The sequence below is a fragment of the Etheostoma spectabile genome, chromosome 3 (genome assembly GCF_008692095.1).
Source record: "Etheostoma spectabile isolate EspeVRDwgs_2016 chromosome 3, UIUC_Espe_1.0, whole genome shotgun sequence".
NCBI lineage: Eukaryota > Metazoa > Chordata > Actinopteri > Perciformes > Percidae > Etheostoma > Etheostoma spectabile.
Window position 1 is genome coordinate 31,830,404 of NC_045735.1, and position 24,436 is coordinate 31,854,839.

Genomic DNA, 24,436 nt, shown 5'->3' on the forward strand with positions numbered 1-24,436 from the left:
CTGCTGCTTGGGTCCTCACTAAGACCAAGAGAGTGGATCACATCACTCCAGTTCTGAAGCCTTTACACTGGCTTTTTGTACCTCAAAGAATTGATTTAAAAATACTTTTGTTAGTTTATAAATAACTGAACAGTTTAGGGCCAAAATACATTTCTGATCTGAGCTACTACAGTCCCTGACAAAAGTCTTTTGTAGAAACACCTGCTATTAACCTGACTTTTAATTAATCAATTGGTGTAAGAAATAGCTCATATGAAAAGCTAAAACCCTCCCAAATGATGTTCAATGCACTGAAATAAATTAGTTTCACTAAAAAAAGATTTATTATTTAAACAAGACAGAAAGACAAATTTTGGCAAGACAAAAGTTGTGTCGCCTATACATAAATTGAACAAATTTACTACAAATACTAAAATATGTCAGCAAATTAAATAGTGGTGCTGTGAGATTCAAATTGAATTTCTTTTATGACTTCCATGAGCTTGAAGGACTGCATCCATGCGGTTTGGCAAGGATTCATACAATGTATTGATGAAGTCATCAGGAATAGCTAGGAAAGCAGTCTTGCATGCCTCCCAGAGTTCATCAATATTCTTTGGTTTGGTCTTCCATGCTTCCTCTTTCATCCTACCCCACATATGCTCAATGATGTTCATGTCTGGTGACTGGGCCGGTCAATCCTGGAGCATCTTGATCTTCTTCGCCTTGAGGAACTTTGAAGTGGAGATGGAAGTATGCGATGGAGCACCATCCTGCTGGAGAATTTGGCCTCTTTTATGGTTGGGAATATAAGAGGTAGCTAAGATTTCTTGGTATTTGAGACTATTGATATTGTCTTCCACCCTGCAGATCTCTCACACACCCCATACTGGATGTAACCCCAGACCATGAATTTTCCGCCACCAAACTTCACTGTTTTCTGGGTGAATCTTGGATCCATGCGGGCTCCAGTAGGTCTCCTGCAATATTTGCGGCAACTGTGGCGTAATTCAACAGAAGATTCATCTGAAAAATCCACTTTCTTCCACTTCTCCAGCGTCCATCCTTTTAGCAGGCTGTGGGCCTTGGCAAATGCCACACGGTTTTTCAATTGTCTTTTGTTTAGTGCTGGCTTCTGGGCACTGACTCAACCATGGAGACCATTTCAAGACAGAATCCGACAAACCGTTCTGGTTGACACAGGGACTTCAGGGGAACAGGTCTGGTGGAGCTCTGCTGCTGTGGAAAATGGGCTGGCCTTGGATTTTCGAGCCAACAAACGGTCCTCTCGAGCAGTTGTCCTGCTGCCTGACCTGGGCTTGTCAAAAACATCTCCAGTGTCTTCAAATGGTTTTTTAATCCTCTGTACTTGACGCTGAGACACATTGAAGGTGTCTGCTACATCAGCAGTGGATCTGGTCTTCAGCCTCTTGATAATCAAAACTTTAGTCTCAGGGTGAATCTTAGGCAAGTTTGCAGATGTCTAGTTGCAGTTGATGTGAAGGTCCAGTGTACTGGGGTTGTTTTCGTTTGTTATTTTTACACCTGAGACCTAACTGATCCATTATTAGTCACAGGTGAAGCTCATATGACAAGGCGACAACACTTATGTCTTTGCAAAAATTGACTCAATTCAATTCAATTCAATTTTATTTATAGTATCAATTCATTACAAGAGTTATCTCAAGACACTTTACAGATAGAGTAGGTCTAGACCACACTCCAAAATTTACAAGGACCCAACAGTTCTAGTAGTTTCCTCCAGAGCAAGCAAGAATGCGACAGTGGCGAGGAAAAACTTCCTTTTAGGCAGAAACCTCGGACAGACCCAGGCTCTTGGTAGGCGGCGTCTGACGGGCCGGTTGGGGTTAGTGGAAATAACAAAAATAGAAAAAATAGTAGTTTGTAGCAGATCTTTGTAGTAGTTAATGGCATAGCAGGGCACTGTGCGGCATTACAAGGCCCAGAAGGATGTAGCTGGGCACTGCAGAGTGTAGCAGATGAACCTGGCACCGCAGAACGTGTAGCAGGACCATGGCGACAGCTGCTACCATGATTTTGGAGCATCCCTGATCCGAGGGAACACGCTGGGGAAAAAAGAACATAAGGACTCCGGGGAATGACTCCCCAGAGCTAGGTTAGTAACACGCATTTCTGGGACATGGATGCACATAAATGAAAAGATAGGAAGATAGAGGAGAGAGGAACTCAGTGTGTCAAAGGAAGTCCCCAGCTGTCTAAAACTATTACAGCAAAACCAAGAGAGACAGGGTAAAGAGAGGAGCCTGGTCGGGCTAGAACTCTCCCTAACCGGATCGGGCTGTATGCCGAGTCTCCCTTTAGTTTTATTACATGCTTGATTATATGATAGATAAATCTGACAACTATGACGAGAAGCAGGTGGGCCGGGTTAGGCGGACGCTGCGACTCCTCACTCCCTAACAATATTCAATTCTATGCCCTAACTATAAGCTTTATCAAAGCATAACCAAGAGAGACAGGGTAAAGAGAGGGGCCTGGTCAGGCTAGAACTCTCCCCAACCGGATCGGGCTGTATGCCAAGTCTCCCTTTAGTTTATTACATGCTTGATTATATGATAGATAAATCAGACAACTATGACGAGAAGCAAGTGGGCTGGGTTAGGCGGACGCTGCGACTCCTCACTCCCTAACAATATTCAATTTTATGCCCTAACAATAAGCTTTATCAAAGAGGAAAGTCTTAAGCCTACTCTTAAATGTGGAGACGGTGTCTGCCTCCCGAACCCAAACTGGAACCTGGTTCCACAGGAGAGGAGCCTGATAACTGAACGCTCTGGCTCCCGTTCTACTTTTAGAGACTTGAGGAACCACAATTAACCCTGCATTCTGGGAGCGTAGTGCTCTCGCAGGGTTGTAAGGTACTATGAGCTCTTTAAAGATAAGATGGTGCCTGACCATGAAGAGCTTTGTAGGTGAGAAGAAGGATTTTAAATTCTATTCTAAATTTTACAGGAAGCCAATGCAGAGAAGCTAAAACAGGAGAGATGTGGTCTCTTTTCCTGGTTCCTGTCAGAACACGTGCTGCAGCATTCTGGATCAGCTGTAGAGTCTTTATGGATTTTTTCTAGCAGCCTGATAACAGAGAATTGCAGTAATCCAGCCTAGAAGTAACAAATGCATGGACTAGTTTTTCTGCATCATTTTTAGACAGGATATTCCTGATTTTTGCAATATTACGTAGGTGAAAAAAGGCAATCCTTGAAATTTGCTTTATGTGGGAATTAAAGGACATGTCCTGATCAAAGATGACTCCAAGATTCTTCACAGTGGTGCTGGAGGCCAGGGTGATGCCATCCACAGTAACTATCTCTTTTGATAGTGCGTCACGGAGGTGCTTGGGCCCCAGAGCAATAACTTCAGTTTTATCTGAGTTTAACATTAGAAAATTACAGGTCATCCAGGTTTTAATATCCTGAAGGCACATTTGAAGTTTAGCTAACTGATTAGTTTCATCTGGCTTGATTGATAGATATAATTGAGTATCATCTGCATAACAATGAAAGGATGTGGAGTGGATATGGAGTGCTTCCTGATAATATTGCCTAAAGGAAGCATATATAAAGTGAACAGGATTGGACCGAGCACAGATCCTTGTGGGACTCCATGACTAACTTTGGCGTGCACAGAGGATTCATCGTTAACATTAACAAACTGAGATCGATCTGATAAATAAGACTTAAACCATCTTAAAGCAGTCCCTTTAATGCCAATTAAATGTTCCAATCTCTGTAATAAGATTTGATGGTCAATGGTATCAAATGCAGCACTAAGATCTAATAACACAAGTACAGAGATAAGTCCTTTGTCTGATGCAATTAGGAGGTCATTAGTAATTTTCACAAGTGCTGTCTCTGTGCTATGATGAACTCTAAATCCTGACTGAAAATCCTCAAATAAGCTGTTGCTATGCAGAAAGTCACACAGCTGTTTGGCGACTGCTTTCTCAAGAATCTTAGAGAGAAATGGAAGGTTGGATATAGGTCTATAGTTGGCTAAAACATCTGGATCAAGGTTGGGCTTTTTCAGAAGAGGTTTAATTACAGCTACTTTAACGTACTGTGGTACAAAGCCTGTTAATAAAGACAGATTGGTTATATCTAGTAGAGAAGTGTTGACTAATGGTAAGACTTCTTTAAGTAGCCTAGTCGGGATGGGATCTAAGAGGCAGGTTGATGGTTTAGATAAAGAAATAAGTGAATTACATTGATAAAGATCAAGTGAAGCAAAGCAGTCTAAACATATATCTGGTTTTACAGCTGTTTCTGAAGTCAATGGGCTTAACCAAGCTGTGAATATTAGAATACTTTTTGACAGTTTCTTTTTGCACTGAAACATTATTACAAAAGCTGTTGGGATTAAAATGAGCCATTTCTTGTAAATAAATCTTGATTAGAAATATATTTCAGCTGCACTTCAGGGCAATTTGTACACAAGCGACAAGACTTTTGTCAGGGACTTTACACTATGACCCCCCCATACCTCTCAGGTCATCTGGGACAGGTCTACTTTCTGTCCCCAGAGTCAGAACTAAACAGAGGGAAGCAGCGTTCAGTTTCTATGCCCCTCATATCTGGAACAAAGTCCCATAAAACTGCAGATCCGCTGCTACTCTCAGTTCTTTTAAATCAAGGCTGAAGACCTTTCTCTAAATGGTCGTTCATTTCTTTAATGTTTAATTTCTTATACTGCACTGTAACTTGTGTTTTATCTGTTTTTATTTTTAATTTTTAACTGCTTATTCTTGAGTTTTATCTGTTTTTATTTTTTAACTGTTTAACTGTTTTTATGTAAAGCACTTTGAATTGCACTGCTGCTGAAATGTGCTATGCAAATAAAGCTGCCTTGCCTTGCCATTGAATAAAATAGCCTTACTTTGTTTATTATGCATTTGTGCATTTGTTGTGAAAACAGGGCGGTGCAAAGATTCTTTAGCTTCACTGCTCGTATGGCTGTGAGAATAGCAAAATCATTGGTATGTAATTCATTTGACCAAGAGTTTAGTATTATGTGTCCTTGGATTTATAGTCCCTTTATGTCAGTGAGCTCCCCTGAAAGCAGGAAATTGTGAGCAGGATATTAATTAAAGATATAATTAGTAAAGTACATGACTGCATGAAGAGATGGAAAAGTGCCAGGAGACAATGGAAGTAACTGTAGAAGAGGAGAGGTGGAGCCATGTTAATTAGAGGAGAACAGGAGTGGAGACCCAGAGCACAATGGACGAGACATCTCATTAAAAGTTAAGGATCTACTGTATGTCCCTAAATGCATTGGTGTATCCAGCTGGACTGGAGTTCTGAACACTCACTGTTTAAACACATATCTTCTTTCTTTTTTTTGCATTTCCACCTTTTAATAGATAGGACAGCTCAGATATTAAAGCGGAGAGAGAGGGAGAGACAGGAAACAGTCACAGGGCGGACTCAAACCCTGGACATGCTGCATCGAGAAATAAACCTTCATATACAGTATGTGGGCCTGCTCTACTAACTGAGCCACATGTGCATATATTTTAATACTATGTTTAATTGCTAACGTTTTTCAGTTTATAAAATGATTTGCATTTGAGGCATTGTCTTGACGTAACTTCTATCAACACTGAAAGCTTGTTAGTAACTGTTGATGGTACAGGATATATTTTTGTGCAATTCCCAGCAAAACCTAAAGTTTTAAACAAGTATCAACCAAAAAACACTAACTCAAGCAAAAAAGTATCACCTCAAAGGTAAAACAATATGTTCTTTTGTTTACAGTTCCCTCTGTTTTTTTCTCAATGATCAGTCTTTTGCTCTCTCCCACACATTTGCAGTTGTGCTCCCAGCTTTCTCGTTTGTGCTTCCAAAGTCTTTGTTTTCAATTCTGACACAAACATCTCATGTGGACGGGTGTTACAGGGGTGCGCCCCCATTGGCTAATGAGTTTTAGGGGGAAGTTTGAGTGACAGCTCAGTGCAGCTAACCTAACATTAGAGAATCTGAGTCTGGAGGACACACAAGCCACTTTACAGCTGATTCCTACAAGATTAATATGTATTCATCATATGTAGTGTTGATCTACGTTACAAGCATGGTTACTAGATGTTGGTTGTTTTGTTGTGTCTGCAACACTTCTGAGGGTGGTACAAGAATATCACACACAACTCTTAGACGCCTGGGATCATCTGGTCTCCTGAGCTCAATGATGGCCAATGATTGGACAGTAGTAAAATTATGCATTAATTCTAAATATTGTTAAAATTTAGATTTCAGTTATCTGCTATCTTGCAGCAGTGCAATAAAAGAAGAAACTGTGTACAGATGGAACATTATCTCATGTATGTGTCAATCTTAGATATAATCCATTATATTCACAGCTTCAACATTGTACAACCTACCCTAGCTGGATAATAATTTATCATAAGAGACCATATAGCTACATTACTGACTTACTGACTGATAGCATTGTTGCTTTGCTCGGGTCCTGCAGGCTCCACAGAGAGACGAGGAGGACTAGTACAACTTCATTGAGTAAGGCCTCGTTAAGCCTACATGATTCACATAGCAAATTAGCTCAGTAATGTAGCTACAGTAAGTCAACGTTAGCTACTTGGCCTGGCTAGCATTTCTGGCTAGCAGTTAGCTAACGTTAAATGCTAACTTACACAGCTTTAACACAACAAACATCTAGTAACCATGCTTGCAACGTAGATCACAGACAATCTATATGATCAATACTTACACTTTATTAATCTTGTAGGAATCCGCTGTGGAGTGGTTTGTGTGTCCTACAAAGTCTAGCTGCACTGAAATGTCAGGTGCAGGCAGGCACTGAGCTGTCACTCAAAAACACTCAAAAAAACTTGTTAGCCAATGGGGACGCACCCCTGTAAGACCTGCCTACGCAAGATGTTTGTGCAAGAATCGCAAACAAAGAGTTTGGAAGCGCAAACGAGAACGCCGGGAGCAAAACTGCAAATCACAAAAATAATCCCATATGATGGAGGACACATAAAAAATAGGAAAAGGAAAAAATGCAAACATTTCAAAACTAACAGAAATTTGGAACTATAAATGGAACTATGGAACTATAAACCATAGGTGGCTGCATAGGGCCCAGTGACCACCAGGGGCCTCATAAACAAGCCAATTACAAATGTGACATCCTCTTTTTCATGTTCCATAAAAGGTTCAGTTTGCTGTAAACAGATACTGTTTAAGGAACAGCCTGACATTGCCATCTTACCCAGCGTTAGATGAGATGGTAATATCAGTTTCATCTTTCTGCAGTTAGTAGAGAGGTCAGGAACATCTTTGGTCTACCTAAGCAAAAATCAAAGCAAAATCCCTGCTAGTCTAACTGTAAAAACGGAACAATATGACTTCCAGTGACTTCACAGCTTTTTATTGTGGCGTGTTTATCACTTCTTAAGTCAGCAAGGTTGACATGTAATCCAGAGCTCAAATCTGACAACCCCACATGAGGGGAGAGGAACTTTGAGATGATGCATACAGTCAATATATCCAGCAGTTGCTGGAACTACTTCTAAATCATAAATGCCTGGATTTTACATTTCTGTTTGCAGACATGTTGAATCAAAAAGATAGGGTGAAATGGCAAATGGAGTTGTTAGAAGGTGGATTTTGCGATTTCCTGCCTCTGGCCTTTGTGCAAATATAGGATAATCATGTCCTGGGAATATCTCTGTAATGAATTCATGATGAAACTGATATCTCACTTGATGCTGATTTGATAAGGCGTCAGATGGTTTGTTACACAGAACCATCTGCCAATTCATCGCAAATGAATGTCCATAAATATGCCTAGAAATCATAGAAAAAAGACTTCTTTTAACTCCAGAGAAGTTTTATTTAGTATCAAACACACACACACACACACACACACACACACACACACACACACACACACACACACACACACACACACACACACACACACACACACACACACACACACAAACAAACACAGCTAACACACTGGATCCATGGCAACATTCATGTCTTCTCGCTGTCCTGTCAATGAAAGGCCATAAAAGTAAAAAAAAGTATAATATTTTAATATATTAAAAAAGTTTATTCCAACACATTGCTTGAGGGACAAGGGTTGAGTAATAGTTGCTTTTGATTACTGAATTTAGTTGGTGTTTAATTTAAGGTTCTCACTTTAGGATTGGTCAGCTCAAACACACACACACACACACACAAACACAGAGGTAGTATACGCTAATTCTTATGGCAAACTTAAGACGATGGACTCCTTAGAGTAAGGCCAGATTTTATTCCTCAGGCCACAATGGTCACAAAGATGTACATGTGTCTGGGCCACACACACACACACACACACACACACACACACACACACACACACACACACACACACCACACACACCACACACACACACACACACACACCACACACACACACACGGATGCTGCTCACTGAGCGCTGGGCTACTTGGCTCTGCCCTCCCCCTGGGTGAAGAGAGAACAAGTGATGCTGATTCATTTGGCTGCTGCTGTTTCTGTGCTGGCACTTATCAGCACACATCTGCTGCACAAGGTGCCAGATCTACACTACTTTCTGCTCTTTAACTCGTTGAGCTGTAGGGGGAGAGAGGGCGGATGAAGGTGGCCATGAACTTGCGGGTTGGACTCGAACCCAGGCAGCTGCGGTGAAGACTGACCCTTAGTCCATGGGGCGCACTCTCAACCAGGTAAGCTACCAGGACGACCCAAAGCATTTAGCCTTTAATAAATGATTGAAAAAACAAGTGCGTCATACAGTTCACATGTTAGTAGTTCTTGAGCGGGTCTAAACATGGAGTGTTTCTCTCATGTGTATTGTAGCTTGCTCCTCGGGGCCGGCTCTGCTGCTGACCATGTGCTCCCCGTGTCCAGTGTGTTTGTATGTTTTGTTCAAAGTAAAACAAGATTTACTCAGATCTGCTTGCTTTCATTAAAATACAAAACTGAAATGAAATTTCCCCGAAATGGGGAAACTTAGGTTTTTTCAACCTGGACCATAATTTCCCTTGTTTTTGGGTCTAAGTGACAAATGAAATTTATTTTTGATATCAAGTGAGAGTTCTGCAGCAGCCACAAAATGAGCTGCAATCTAATCCTATGGGCAGTGCCTGAACTAGATGTGTTATGTATATATTTACATATCTTGGTAATATATCACTTCAAATGTATTTTGTATTTTGCATTTCATTACACACATTCAGGGTTTGACATTAACTTTTTATGTTGGCACGCAGCATTTTCACTAGTAACTATTTTGTCAGAAATTCCGCTTCATTAATTGTGGTGTGATCAGAGGCAGGGGCTAAAAGGGAGGCATGCCCCACTGCCCCCCTCCCTAAAAATTTATAAAAAAACTAGTGAAACTTGTAATGAATGTGATGTTTTATTTAGCAGAATTACATGATGTTCTATACTGTCATATATTTCTTATTTTTCTACGCAGATTTTGCAACCCCACTTAAAAAAATCGTAGGAATGGCCCCTGGGTTTGATACAATTAACTTAAATAACTAGATTTACAACCTAAATCTAGACTTAATGAAATGTCGGCTCCAACACTACAGAGATGTGGTTGTCAGTGACAAACATTCAACTGTGATAAGGTGTAGAGCTCCTTTTGTTTAAAAACAGGCAACTGATTAAGATGCAGACAAGGAAAGAGCTTCTTGTTGCATAAATATTGCAGTGGCTGAGAAGATGAATTGAAAGTGGTCTGGAGCGATCGGCGTGCTGCTCCAGCGGAGTCAGCAGCTGCTACGCGCCCCGGAGATGAGAAGCCGAGCGCACAGTGGGAAATACTGTTGCCCTGCTGTTCATGCTCTTGAATTTTTTTACAATCCTCTTGTCAACGTGTTTTTCTGCCACAGACGCCCCGGCTCTGCTTCACCCGTCGTATAAACGCTGCGGCTTGCTGATCTAGTGTGCAGGATTTGGTGATCATTAGGGTTGGGTAGCTTTGATTTGATTCCAGTTCTTGGAGGGGTGGGGTTAAAACAGGTGAAGTGCTTATTTCACAGATAAGAGGGAATTTATTTTGATTGTTTTACTGGGCTTTTTCAAAACACAACCTCGCTGTCCTCTCCGCCCAACAGACAGACACACTTCCTATGCTTAGAATGACGGTAGGACCGGGTAAAAATAACCCTGCGATGAACCCTACCTCGTCGTCCTCTGCACCTGACTGAACACACTTTATTGCTAAACACACTGCAAACTCTCTTCCTCATTTACAGCCCCTCTCTTGGCTTAAAATAGCTCAATGTTGTTGGCCAGGCCGCCAGGGGCGCAACTACCCAGTGTCAGAGGGGTATGCAGCAACAATTTTGAAGCCCCCCCCAAAAAGCAATAACAAACAAAGCCATCATGTACGGTCTTTAAATAACAAAGGTTTATTTTAAAGTATATCAGCCACTGTAGGCCTACCATAATTATGAATAACATTCATTAAATATATATATATATATATATATATATATATATATATATATATATCTTGTCGTCCTATAGATCTATCTATCTATCTATCCACATACTGTATATAAATATATATTTATACACATACTGTATATATATAGCAATACTAAAAAATTAAAAGTCATTTTTAAAAGATGACATAAATAGCTCTATTTGGAAATAAATCATTGTCAACTACTGCGGTGATTTTGTAGGGGAGTGTATCTACATAGAAGTAAAAAAGGATCTTTTCTAATGTGAACCATTCTTTGTTAAACACCAAAGCATGTTTTAGCCAACTATAGACCTATATCCAACCTTCCATTTCTCTCTAAGATTCTTGAGAAAGCAGTCGCCAAACAGCTGTGCGACTTTCTGCATAGCAACAGCTTATTTGAGGATTTTCAGTCAGGATTTAGAGTTCATCATAGCACAGAGACAGCACTTGTGAAAATTACTAATGACCTCCTAATTGCTTCAGATAAAGGACTTATCTCTGTACTTGTGTTATTAGATCTTAGCGCTGCATTTGATACCATTGACCATTATATCTTATTACAGAGATTGGAACATTTAATTGGCATTAAAGGGACTGCTCTAAGCTGGTTTAAGTCTTATTTATCAGATCGATCTCAGTTTGTTAATGTTAACGATGAATCCTCTGTGCACGCCAAGGTTAGTCATGGAGTCCCACAAGGATCTGTGCTCGGTCCAATCCTGTTCACTTTATATATGCTTCCTTTAGGCAGTATTATTAGGAAACACTCCATAAACTTTCATTGTTATGCAGATGATACTCAGTTATATCTGTCGATCAAGCCGGATGAAAGTAATCAGTTAGCTAAACTTCAAATGTGCCTTCAGGATATTAAAACCTGGATGACCTGTAATTTTCTAATGTTAAACTCAGATAAAACGGAAGTTATTGCTCTGGGACCCAAGCACCTCCGTGACGCATTATCCAAAGTTATAGTTACTCTGGATGGCATCACCCTGGCCTCCAGCACCACTGTGAAGAATCTTGGAGTCATCTTTGATCAGGACATGTCCTTTAATTCCCACTTAAAGCAAATTTCAAGGATCGCCTTTTTTCACTTACGTAATATTGCAAAAATCAGGAATATCCTGTCTAAAAATTATGCAGAAAAACTAGTCCATGCATTTTTTACTACTAGGTTGGATACTGCAATTCTTTGTTATCAGGCTGCTCGGAAAAATCCATAAAAGACTCTTCAGCTGATCCGAATGCTGCAGCACGTGTTTCTGACGGGAACCCGGGAAAAGAGACCACATCTCTCCTGTTTTAGCCTCTCTGCATTGGCTTCCTGTAAAATCCAGAATAGAATTTAAAATCCTTCTCTGACCTACAAAGCTCTAATGGTCAGGCACCATCTTATCTTAAAGAGCTCATAGTACCTTACAACCCTACAAGAGCGCTGCGCTCCCAGAATGCAGGATTACTGGTGGTTCCTAGAGTCTCTAAAAGTAGAACTTTTTGTGTCTGCTGCCTTCCCCAACCTGTTGTGTCTCCCCTTTTCTTCCCTGTGTGTTGTCTGTTGCCGTGAGGGCGTTTCCGGGAGAGTTCAGAGGCGTGGCTTCCATCAACACTCCGTCTTCCACTCAGCTGTTTCCCATCACTCATTATCCCACTGCCTTTCATAAACCCGGCTGACCGTCTCCTCAGCGCCAGATCGTTACATGCATTACTGTGGTAACTAGGCCCCCAGTCGAATCCACTCGGGGTTTTCTTGTCTGTGTTCTCTGACTTACCTTGTGTTTCCTCGCAGATCCGTCCGTTTGTCCGTCAGTGCTGCCTACCATCATCTCTACCTACCACCCTCAGTCTGCGTCTTGTTTGTCATCCCCCGCTCTAATTAACCACCTAAACTGTACTCAGTCTTTGTACTTTCATTACTCTGTGGTTCGTCTACTGAAACGTTACAGAACGATCTGGCCAATATGGACGCCACAGAGGTACCGCAGCCCCCGGAGACCGACGGCATCCAGCGTGCTATCCAGTCCAGGGGACTTTATTGGGTCAACATAACCAGCTCATCCACACGCTTCTGGAGAACAATCAACAACTCTTTGCACAGGTCGCCCAGTTAACGGCAAAGTTCACGGCTGTCTGTTTCCTCACCTTCCCTTCTGCTTCCTCTGCTTCTCCGACTGCTCCCACAGACACGGTGGCTCCCTCCTCTCCTCGTGAACGCCTATCAACGCACCGGAACCTTTCTCTGGTGATTTGGACAAGTGTCGTGGGTTCCTCCTCCAGTGTGGGCTCATATTCCAGCAACGGCCACAGTCATTCCAACGGAATCATCCAAGTACACTATGCCCTGGGGTTGCTCAGGGGGCGTGCTCTGGCTTGGGCTGAGGCGGTGTGCTCCAACCGTCTACCCTCAGTATCACTTTTGACACTTTCTCTGCGGATTTGAAAACTGTGTTTGACCATCCGGATCATGTTGGCAGCGCTTCCAAACACTGTTGGCTCTCAGCAGGGAACTGAGAGCGTGGCTACATACTCCGTCGACTTTTGGACACTAGCGGCGGACTCCCAGTGGAACGAGGAGGCATTACGGGGGCATTCCTGAACGTTTTGAGTGACGTTATCAAAGACGAATTAGCTGTTCGGGATGACCCTGTAAACCTTAATTCTCTCGTGTCTCTTGCCATTACACTGGACAACAGGTTGCGGGAGAGGAAGCAGGCGAGGAGCGGCCGAGCTCACCCTCCCGGCCGGGCTGCGGCGCTGTCGAGGGGCCCCTCCCACTAACTCTCCGCTGTTACCCTCTGCCTCCCGGCTGGTACATCCAGAGAGGCGGATGAGGCCATGCAGCTGGGTCGGACACGGCTCTCTCCTGCGGAGCGACAGCGTCGCATGTTGGCTGGTGAGTGCTTGTACTGCGGCGATGCATCTCACCTTGTTGCCACCTGTCCCGCTCGGCCAAAAGGCACGACTCGCTAGCTTACGTGGGCGTTCTAGCGATCCTGTTGAAAACATTATGCCCACAGCACCCCGGTTAAGTCCTAGCCACATTACAGTCAAGACTCTCTCTCTGCCCCTCTCCGCCCTCCTTGACTCCGGTGCGGAGGACAATTTTATGACGCTAACCGGGAAACCCGTCCTGGTTTCCCCTTTTAGCCCGTGACACCCACTCCGCGCCCGCCTTTAAACGGCGATACACTCGCTAGAGTTACGCATCGCCGGCCTCTTCCCAGTCTTGCCCGGTAACCATGGGAACTATCACTTCAAGTTTTCCCTTCCCCCAAACCCCCTTTCCCTCGGTTTCCCTTGGTTAAGCCCCATAATCCCCAGATAGATTGGCAGCGACTGCTATACTAGCGGGAGTGACCGCTGCCCCGGGTTTTCGGGGCTCTCCGTCCCCCCTTTGGTGGCGTCCCCGCGTCCGGGGATCCTCCTTCTGTTTTTTCCCTCCGCCCCCTCCGTTTACTCTCCCCCGGGCGGGGGGTTTTAGTAAGGACGGGACCCTGCCCCTACCCCCCATAACTTACACTGTGCCATAACCTCGGCCTACCCCCGTACCCTGGAGTCGGCGTAAAATCTTCCCCCCGGGAGAGAGAGACATGGACTTTTATGGGTGACTCCCCTCCCGGCATACCCCGCCCGTCTCGTCCCCCTTGGGGGGCGGGTTTTTTTTCGGGGAAAAAAGTAAGGCTGCGCCCCCGATAGATTTCCGGGGCCTTTAAAAGTTTCCCCTTTAAAGAAAAACCCCCCTGCCTTCTTAACCCATTTCGGCCCCGGGGGGGGCGCCACGGTTTCTCCAAGCTGGACCTTCGAATGCGTATCACCTTCCCCGTGGCCCACGGGGGGAGGGAAGACGCTTTTAAAATACCCCCCTTGGGACTTTTCAAAATATTAGTTATGCCGTTTTTGTTTTCAACCCCCGGGCCGTTTTTCAAAATGGTAAAATGAGTTTTGGGGGATTTTTTGTGCGTTTTGTTGTAGTGTACCCGGACTTTCCGTTTTTCCTCCCCCTGTCGGACCACGTCGCCCACGCGTCAGTCCTGCGCGCCTTTTGAGAAAAAACTGTACGCAAAGCCGAAAAAAGGAGTTCCCACCGGGGCCTGTTTTCCCTTCTGGGGGTTTTAGGAGGGGGGGGCAGGGGTCAGCGGATCCGAAAAACAAGGTGTTACAACGCCCGCCCACTACCCCCAAAAAGCTGCAGGTTTTCTGGGCTTTCCCTTTTACGCGGTTATCGGAAATTTTTTCAGGTAGCGTCCCCTTTTTACCAAACTCCTCTCCCAAAGGTTTCCCTTTCTTTTTGTCCCCGTTTCTGGCAAGCCTTGGGGGCTTAAACATCTTTCTGCTCCCCCCGGGGTTAAAAAACCCGACCCGTCCCTCCTTTGGGTGGGTTACCTTCGGCCCCTTGGGGGTGCCGTCCGGGCCCAAGTTCCCCCCCCCGACCAACTGCTCACCCCTTTTTTTTTGTCTAAAAAATTTAACCCTGCAGAACGAAATAACGTGGGCAACCGGAGCTGTTTCGGTCATGGCTCTTGAGGATGGGGCCCCTTTGGGGGTGCGAGCAAAATTTTTGGTCTGACCGCCACAAAAAACCCGGCTTCATCCAGTCACCAGGGGCTCTCACTCCAAGCCGGGGGTCTGTTTTTAAGGTTCGTTTCCCTTTAGTACCTCCGGTTCACGGAACTGAACCGGACGCCCGTCCCGGCTATTCCGGGCCCGAGACGGTGCAATCCGGCGGTGTTCCTCCTGCTTTGGGGGTGCTTTCGGGGGGAACGGGCCTGGTGAAGGCTGCCCAACCTCAGGAAACCCCACCCCCCGGGGGGGGCCCTGCTAACCGGATTATTCCCGATCGGCGGGGCACAGGTTTCAGTGGATTCAAAATCACTTTCTCCTGTCACCCGGGATGCTCGTACATCCAGTGTTGAACGCCATTCTGGTGGCGTCCTGAACTGACGTTCGGGGCCCACTTTCTGCCCTTTTTTGGTCTGTGCCGGGGGAAAGGCCTCTATCGTCCGCCGCGGGCTGCTTCTACCGCTTTCCGGGTTTCCCCGTTTGCCCTGGGGCTCCGGGGGCGGCTTCGTCACCGGCCGCCCAAGTTAAGGGAAGACCCCCTTTTCTCACCGTGGTGGACAGTTCCTAAACGTCCCCTATAATTCCCAAATTACCCAGCCGTAGACGGCTGACCTCTTAGTCCAACATGTATTCCGTCTCCATGGAATACCTGTGGACATCGTTTCCGATAGAGGCCCACAGTTCATTTCTGGTGTGTGGAGGGATTTTTGTTCCGCTCTGGGTGCTTCTGTTAGTCTGTCCTCAGGGTTCCATCCCCAGACGAACGGTCAGACGGAGAGGGCAAATCAAGACCTGGAGACGTCCCTCCGCTGTGTGGCAGCACAGAACCCCACCACCTGGGTCGATCATCTACCCTGGATCGAATATGCCCACAATTCTCTGGTCACCTCCGCCACCGGTCTCTCGCCCTTCGAGGTGGCCCTGGGTTACCAACCCCCGTTGTTTCCAGCCCAGGAGAGGGAACTATCTGTGCCGTCCGTGCAGGACAACCTCCGCCGCTGTCACCGGGTGTGGTCCGAGGCCCGGGACTCCTTGCTTCGGACGTCCGACCGCAACAAGACTGTGGCTGACAGGCGCAGGTCCCCGGCTCCGCCCTTCCAACCGGGCCAACGGGTATGGCTCTCATCCAAGAACATCCCTCTTCGCACGGAGTCTAGGAAGCTCTCCCCTCGGTACCTGGGTCCGTTTGAAATCGAGGCCATCGTGAACCCTGCGGCTGTCCGGCTCAAGCTGCCTGCCGCCATGCGGGTCCATCCCACATTCCACGTCTCACACCTGAAGCTGGTGTCCTCCGATCCCCTCTGTCCTCCGGAGGAACCGCCCCCGCCTGTTCGTCTCATCGACGACCAGCCGGCCTACACGGTCCGCCGGCTCCTGGACGCCCGGAGGCGTGGGAGGGGCCTGCAATATTTGGTGGACTGGGAGGGGTACGGGCCCGAGGAACGGTCTTGGGTTCCCCGGAGATTCATCTTGGATCCCCAGCTGGTGAGGGACTTCCATAGGGACCATCCTGTTGGGGCGCCTGGAGGCGCCCGTTGAGGGGGGGTGTTTAATGTGTGTCTGGCCTTCCCCCAACCTGTTGTGTGTCTCCCCTTTTCTTCCCTGTGTGTTGTCTGTTGCCGTGAGGGCGTTTCCGGGAGATTCAGAGGCGTGGCTTCCATCAACACTCCGTCTTCCACTCAGCTGTTTCCCATCACTCATTATCCCACTGCCTTTCATAAACCCGGGCTGACCGTCTCCTCAGCGCCAGATCGTTACATGCATTACTGTGGTAACTAGGCCCCCAGTCGAATCCACTCGTGTTTTCTTCTGTCTGTGTTCTCTGACTTACCTTGTGTTTCCCTCGCAGATCCGTCCGTTGTCCGTCAGTGCTGCCTACCATCATCTCTACCTACCACCCTCAGTCTGCGTCTGTGTTTGTCATCCCCCGCTCTAATTAAACCACCTAAACTGTACTCAGTCTTTGTACTTTCATTATCTCTGTGGTTCTGTCCTACTGAAACGTTACAAGAACAGGAGCCAGAGCGTTCAGCTATCAGGCTCCTCTCCTGTGGAACCAGGTTCCAGTTTGGGTTCGGGAGGCAGACACCGTCTCCATATTTAAGAGTAGGCTTAAGACTTTCCTTTTTGATAAAGCTTATAGTTAGGGCTGGCTCAGGAGAGTCCTGAACCATCCCTTAGTTATGCCGCTAGAGGCAAAGAGATAACTGTTGTTGTGATTAAGCACTAAATAAATAAAATTGAATTCTCTCTCTCTCATAGCCATCTCCGCTAGACAGTGGGATGGTCATCTCTCTCTCTCTCTCTCTCTCTCTCTCTCTCTCTCATAGCCACCTCCGCTAGACAGTGGGATGGTCATGTCTTCTCTCTCTCTCTCTCATAGCCACCTCCGCTAGACAGTGGGATGGTCATGTCTCTCTCTCTCTCTCTCTCTCTTCATAGCCACCTCCGCTAGACAGTGGGATGGCCATGTCTCTCTCTCTCTCTCTCTCTCTCTCTCTCATAGCCACCTCCGCTAGACAGTGGGATGGCAGTCTTCTCTCTCTCTCTCTCTCTCTCTCTCTCTCTCATAGCCACCTCCGCTAGACAGTGGGATGGCCATGTCTCTCTCTCTCTCTCTCTCTCTCTCATATAGCCACCTCCGCTAGACAGTGGGATGGTCATGTCTCTCTCTCTCTCTCTCTCTCTCTCATAGCCACCTCTGCTAGACAGTGGGATGGTCATGTCTCTCTCCCTCTCTTCTCTCTCTCTCTCTCCTTTTAGACTGCTGGGGACTTCCTTTAACACACTGAGCTCCTCTCTCATCTATCTTTCCTTTTGTGTGCATCCATGTCCCAGAAATGCTTGTTACTAATTAGCTCCGGGGAGTCTTTCTCCGGAGTCCTTGTTCTTTCCCCCCCCACGTTTCCTCGGATCAGGGAAGCGCCAAAAATCAGGGTACAGCTGTCCATGGTCCCGCTACATGTCCTGCGATGCCATGTTACATCCTGCTACGCTCGGCGGTGCCAGCTCGCCCTGCGTGCCTTGTAACGCCCACAGTGCCCTCTTGCTACAAAGAACTACTACAAACTAACCCCTTCATTCTAACCCCAACCGGCCCGTCAGACACCGCCCCCCAAGAGCCTGGGCCCTGACCGAGGTTCTGCCTAAAGGAATTTTCCTCGCCACTGTCCACTGTTGCTTGCTCTGGAGGAAAAACTGGAACTGTTGGTCCTTGTGGATCTGGGTGTGTCTAGACCTGCTCTATCTGTAAAGTGTCTTGAGATAACTTTGTTGTGATTTGATACTAAATAAATTGAATTGAAATTGAATTGAAGTAAGCGCTGTGTCTAACGTTACTCTTCTGAAGTGGTTTTGGAGAGGAACATCAGGTATGAATACACTGGTTGACTAGCATGACACCATTGTATTCATATTCACATTTGACTAGCGGGACCAGCTCGTTTGATAAATTGATCTGACCTGCATGTCACACGCACAAGTAACAAACTCTGTGTATCCAAGAACAATTAAATCAGTATAAATTATGTTAGATCAGACACAAACTTCTGTAGTAGATTAGTGTTACGTTTCCAGTGTCGTGGCTCCGAACCGTAACGTTAGTTGACAGATGGACCCCTTGTTTCTTTAGGCTAACTATATTAGCTTTAGCTGGGCTGGTAGCAGCTTTCTGCGGGGGGAAATGGCCGGGAGACTTTGTGATTATGTTGCATTGATCAGGTGATTTAATTTGCATTTGCAGCGAACATAAGACACTGACAACTGTAGCTTCACTGACTACCCATCAAAACTATGCGCATAATTGTGTCAGCGGCAGCTGCTGCCTACGGTACCTTTCTACACCCGGAGAGCCTCACTTCCCATAACAATAACACCCGACAGACTAACGTCACATACACACATTGCCCAGGTGGCTACCTGTCTTAAAGGGGAAGGGTCGGTCGGTAATAATTATGTAAAAGGAGAACGGTGGAAGTTTACTTTTCTATCAAGCAGCAAAAAGGTTTTAGCGTCAACATCTCAACGTCCTCCGATGTGACTATCGCGCATGCGCACATCTCAATGTCGATACTAAAACACAATATCGTTCAGCCCTAATAAATATATATATATATATATATATATATATATATATATATATACATACATAAACGTAAAGTGCTGCAGTAACATTTCAATGAGAACATTAGACCTATTTAAAATTATTAACACAATTCTTCAGCAAATTTAAGATTTTTTATGGCCTAAAATTTCTATTCTTAGCTTGGCCGCATGTGAAGACCACATGAAGAGATAGTGCAGTATATGACAGTAGCAACAGCTGAAAAGATTTGAGTCTGTGGTGACCAGGTCCACCTCACACAAACTTCCTTCTCCCATTCTCTGTCTTTACTACAACACACAGACACACACACACACACACACACACACACACACAAACACAAACACACACGCTGGAGATGTGACGGCAAGGACCAGTTCAACGGCTTGCTCAGCGACATTAACTTGTAGTGGCCATTGTAGCTTACGGGCACCAGGCTTCCACCGCTGTGAATGGAATTTTTAGCTTTAGGAGAAGGAATTGTATCTGTTAATCCTACCGACGTAGATACTTATGCATTATGTTGTTGACCCACAGTGGTAAATTGTCTTCAGTGCTGTGCGGGTTGTTGCCGTGTTGTGATTGTTTATCATCTCAGCTCTGCTGACACAAAATAGACATGCCACTTCAAAAATGTTTCATTCATTGTCTAATATCATGTTTTCAAAAGTATGACTTTCCTCAAATTTGATGTGACATACATTTCAAGTAGGCAAGCAGGCCCATCCGGACACAAACGAGCAGGCGTATTTTACCAAGGCTGAGCCCGGGAGAGCCCCGGCCCAATTTAACCACTGCTTGTTAGATATTGTTTCATTACAGAGTCACAGCGTTTGTCGCTGTGTGTTAGTAGCGGAAAATGATAATAAACAGTGAGCGGCGTGTCGGAAATGCAATGCGCTGTGACGTAGATCCCCTTCAAGGCCAGGCTATATTGGAAGTCCCTCTAGTGGACAGAATGTGTAACAACAACCACATGCTTATAGTGGCATTGGCAATGAATAAGCCTAAGTAGCGTAGTACATCTTTATAACAGGCTGCATTTGAGCATTAAATATTAGAATAACAATAAGAAGAATATCTTTTTTTCTAAAGCACCTTTCATGACACCCAAGGTCACTTCAAAAACAAAGAAAGGACATCAAAGTTATAGTCATCTCATAAAGGAGCTGAGGTTCACACTATAGGGGTTTTTCAACTGCTGGTAAAAGCTCGACTCGACTCGCCTCGACTCGCCTTGACTCGACGCATTCTGCGTCCGTTTTCCATTGCAAAATGAGTAACGCCTCAGCGTGGCTGGTCACCATAGCTACGCGTGATGATGTAATTTTCAACGCGACTCACAACAGCACGTCGGCCACTCGCCACAGCCAGAAGAAATGTTTTGTTTCAAAAGAAGCTGAAGGAAGCAACAAAAATCACCGTTGAAAAAACAAAAGTTTGGGAATTCTGACAGAGTTCAGACGTCGATATGACGGTTGTTCGCCGACACAAAAGGGTAAGTTAAGTTTCCTGGTAACGTTAGCTAACATTTGCATGTGTTCGGGGCCCCGGTCAGTATTTACTATACGTTAGCATTATATAAAGTACATGAACTTTAGCAACCACGATTACACACCAACATGTGTGCTGTGTACTGTTTGTGTTTCCGAGCATTCACGCTTTGCAAAATCGCCGCCGCAGACCGTCTGGTGGGCAATGTCCGACCGGTGAGATCTCTGGCTCTGACCTGCTGGGCTTTGTGTAATCTTTATGAGAGTCACAGAGAGGCTTATGACAACGACTGGGATGCATCTGGGACAGCAGAGCCGGGGGGGGCACTGTCACAGGGTGCAGAGGAAGAAGACCGGGATGTGCTGGAGGGTTTGATGCGCTACTTGAAAAGCTAAATAAAAAACTTTTCTTTGACAAATTCTTGTTTTTTTTTTAAATAACAGTTTGCAATATTGGAAATGACATAAAGCCCCTAATAGCCCTTAATATTGAACAGTTGAAAAGTGAGAATAGTGCAGAGAGTAGATAATCTGTCGGTGTCTGGCTAGATTTTTTTTAAATGTCCCGTTTGTTCTGGACACACACTCCTCACTCTTGTTGCTAACAACGTAGTGATCCGACCAACCAGCAGTCTGCAGGTTTCCACGTCACCTTTTGGTATTGCCTCAGCACGCTTGGAACCTCGACTGAGGTAGTACTAAAAAAAGTACCTGCAGGTCCCAGGGACTTTTTTTTGTAATGGAAAACCAAAAAAGGCGAGTAGATCCGAGGCGAGTCGAGTAGATACCACGCAGTGGAATACCGCCATATGACATGCAGTAGGCCTGCTGAGAGGATCTCAGGGAGCGGGCTTCCAGTTCTCACGATAAAGCAGTGCAAGACCCCCTCTCCTCCTGGGTGAATGGGGCGATGCTCCTTGCCCTACAGCACTTTGATGTGTATGTAGGATGCAGTTCGTTTACAGTCACTGTCTACACTGACCATAACCCACTTGTCTTTCTGGCCCAGATGTACAACAGCAATCAGCGCTTGATGCGCTGGGCACTTCTGGCCCAGGGTTACAACATCTGCATCAAACACAAGAAGGGAGCCGACAACATTGTCGCTGACGCACTGTCCCTTGGGTGAGACTGGTTTTGGGGGTCTTGAGTGTGTTTAACTGATGGTTGTGTACTTTGTGATTATGCTCCATAGGTGTGTAAAGAGGAGGGGTTCCTTCTTATGGGAGAGGGTGTCACGTGCAGTGTTGTGCTTTGTGATTCTCTGCAGGTGTGTGTGTGTATGATTCTCTACAGGTGTGTGCTGCTGATGATGGTGCAGCTGAAGCTGATCAGTGTCCCACAGCTTAAAAGAAGGCATCATGGCTGTGTGCAGAAGAGAGAGGCTTCAGTGGAAGCCAGTATAGAGGGAGCTGCTGTGTGACCTGCTCTGATCCAATCCTTGCAATACCTGTACTTGTTGCTGTCTTCCTTTTGAAGCTAGTTTTTAGTTGCCCTTTGTTGTGCGGACACAATAAATATGCCTTATTTAACCGTTTGCTTTCTGTCCCGGGGTTTTATTATTTTAAGTTGTTTGCGAACTCCACCCTAGACTACTTTGGGTCGTAATAGGGGTTAACTGATGTAAACAAATCCATACATGCAGGACTGCTTGGTTCAGGTGGAAAAAATCATCGCCCCCGCTGTCACACCTCCGCGAGACACAGAAAGCCCAGTCCATGGTCCACAGCAAAGTCGCCAACGAGAGAAGATCTTATGTTGGCCAATCCAGCTTTCGTTTGGTTTGACTGACCGTGCATATCCAATGTGGGCAGACAGGGAAGCACAGTATAGTCAGTCCAGAGATGGGGGAATATTTTGCCATCCTTGTGAGCCATGTAGATTTTTTGGGCATATTATGGGCGTTGGAGAATGTCGCGTTGACGCAGAAGCTCCGCAGAAGTTGCACAGCTTCCCCATAGCCAGGAAAAATTCACTTATTAAGTATTTCTTCATCCTCCAGCAGATGTAGGCTATGCATGAAGTTATTGTGGGTAAGTAGTCCTACAGGTCTGGGCTGTGGGCTTAGGCTACTGCGGTAAACTTAACTTGAATCCTCCGGTCACCATGGCATCCTCCGGTCACCATGGCATCCTCCGGTCACCATGCCATCCTCCAGTCATCGGGCATCATGTCAGACTCCAACCCCGTATAAAAACAAAATACGGTGGAGAGATGATAAAATGCGTCCCTATATATAACTGTAACTATTGAACTTGAACTAAGTATGAACATCAACTAAAATATCGACGTTTTGTGAGAAAAAGTAAAATTACTGAAAATAAACAAGCCAGACGGGGCGGCGTCAATCTTGCCAGCTTTCCCGTTACCAGGCAACTTTTTAAGAATACCATTTGAATATTTAAAAAAAAAAATGCAATTCAAATGGTAATATAGAGGAGGATTGACAGCGCTAGTGTACATTATCTGTTACACACCAGCATGTTACCATTGGCATAGAGAGCGTGCTCCAATTGCATTTAGCACAAAGCACCTGTATGCCTGGTTCAGCCTCACAGAGCTTTTAGCATGGCTGTACACACTTGGTCTGCTTTATATGACTGTACAGCACTGATACACCATCTTCATAATTGCTTCAAATACATTCTCACAGTTGGAAGGCTGCTGGCATCAGCTGTTACTAGGCTACAGATTCTACTAATAGCTAGAGAAGTAAAGGAACCTTAATTCCATAGGCATAGATGGATGTAAGGGGTATTTCCCCCCCACCCCCCAATATAGAAATCTTCCCCCTCAAAAAATACAAAAGGCAACCTACTTACCAAAAAGATGTAAAAATAACCATTCATGGGGCTCAAAACATGTCAACTTTATTACAGTATTGAAGGAAAAGCAAAAGAAAAAAAGGAATATTGAATCCCAGAATTGACAAACACCTACCCAACAAATCGATATCCATATTGTCAAGTATTAGCATTAAGCCCTACGGCTTACCAGTAAATATGTTTTCCAACAATTTCAGACACAGGAAATGAAGTGTTTGACGCTCAAAAGGTTTTTGGGGGAGGACCCCCAGACCCCTGGTAATAATGGGTTAATGTGTAATGTTGAAATCTGTACAACCTTGCTTAATTCCTATACTGACAAAGACAAGTTTGACATGTTTACTTCCCCAAAATATGTATAAACCGTAGTCATGTGTTGTTGTCTGGCAAGTGGCTCTGTTAAAAGTGGGACACCGGTAATTCATCCTAACAGACATATGGTCTGGTCAAAGACAATCCTTGCATAGATTCTGTCTTTAGTTGGAGTTGTTTTTTTACGTGCATTGTGCTGTACCTGAGAATCCTGCTCCAAAACACAATGTTGCGGTAGAGGGTGGCAGTCCAGCACAAAATGATGGTCAGGAGTTAGCTGCAAAAAAAAAAACATGAAGAGATTTAAAAAAAAAAAAAAAAAAAAAGGCCCACTGTGGTCAGAACGTGCAGGGGAGAGACTTTGGCTGTTTTGAAATTGCGTTTATTTTCCCAACATTTGTTTAAATGTCTGCCTTTTGTAGTAATAAGCTCCACAAGAGATTGTGGGAGTAAATTAAGCTCACCGACCAGTCTGTCACTCTCACACAAAACACAACACACACACACACACACACAACACACACACAACACAAACCCACACACACACACACACACACACACACACACCACACACACACAACACACACACACACACACACAGCCACGGAGCAGGCAGATGTGAGGGAGTGCAGCGACTGACAGGGCAGACA

The 24,436-nt window shown here is 45.2% G+C and overlaps 1 protein-coding gene and 1 long non-coding RNA gene across 2 annotated transcripts in view; both read right to left on the reverse strand.

Annotated features, from left to right (window-relative positions):
• The window catches only part of LOC116676769 (uncharacterized), a 614,404-nt gene that overhangs the window by 131,601 nt on the left and 458,367 nt on the right, over positions 1–24,436 (reverse strand). The gene's annotated exons all lie outside the window — the stretch shown is intronic.
• The window catches only part of LOC116676439 (peroxisomal sarcosine oxidase), a 76,497-nt gene that overhangs the window by 10,557 nt on the left and 41,504 nt on the right, over positions 1–24,436 (reverse strand). Inside the window, 2 exon segments of the mRNA XM_032507538.1 lie at positions 23,989–24,006; positions 24,009–24,063. Coding sequence (XP_032363429.1) covers positions 23,989–24,006; positions 24,009–24,063 — 73 coding nt within the window.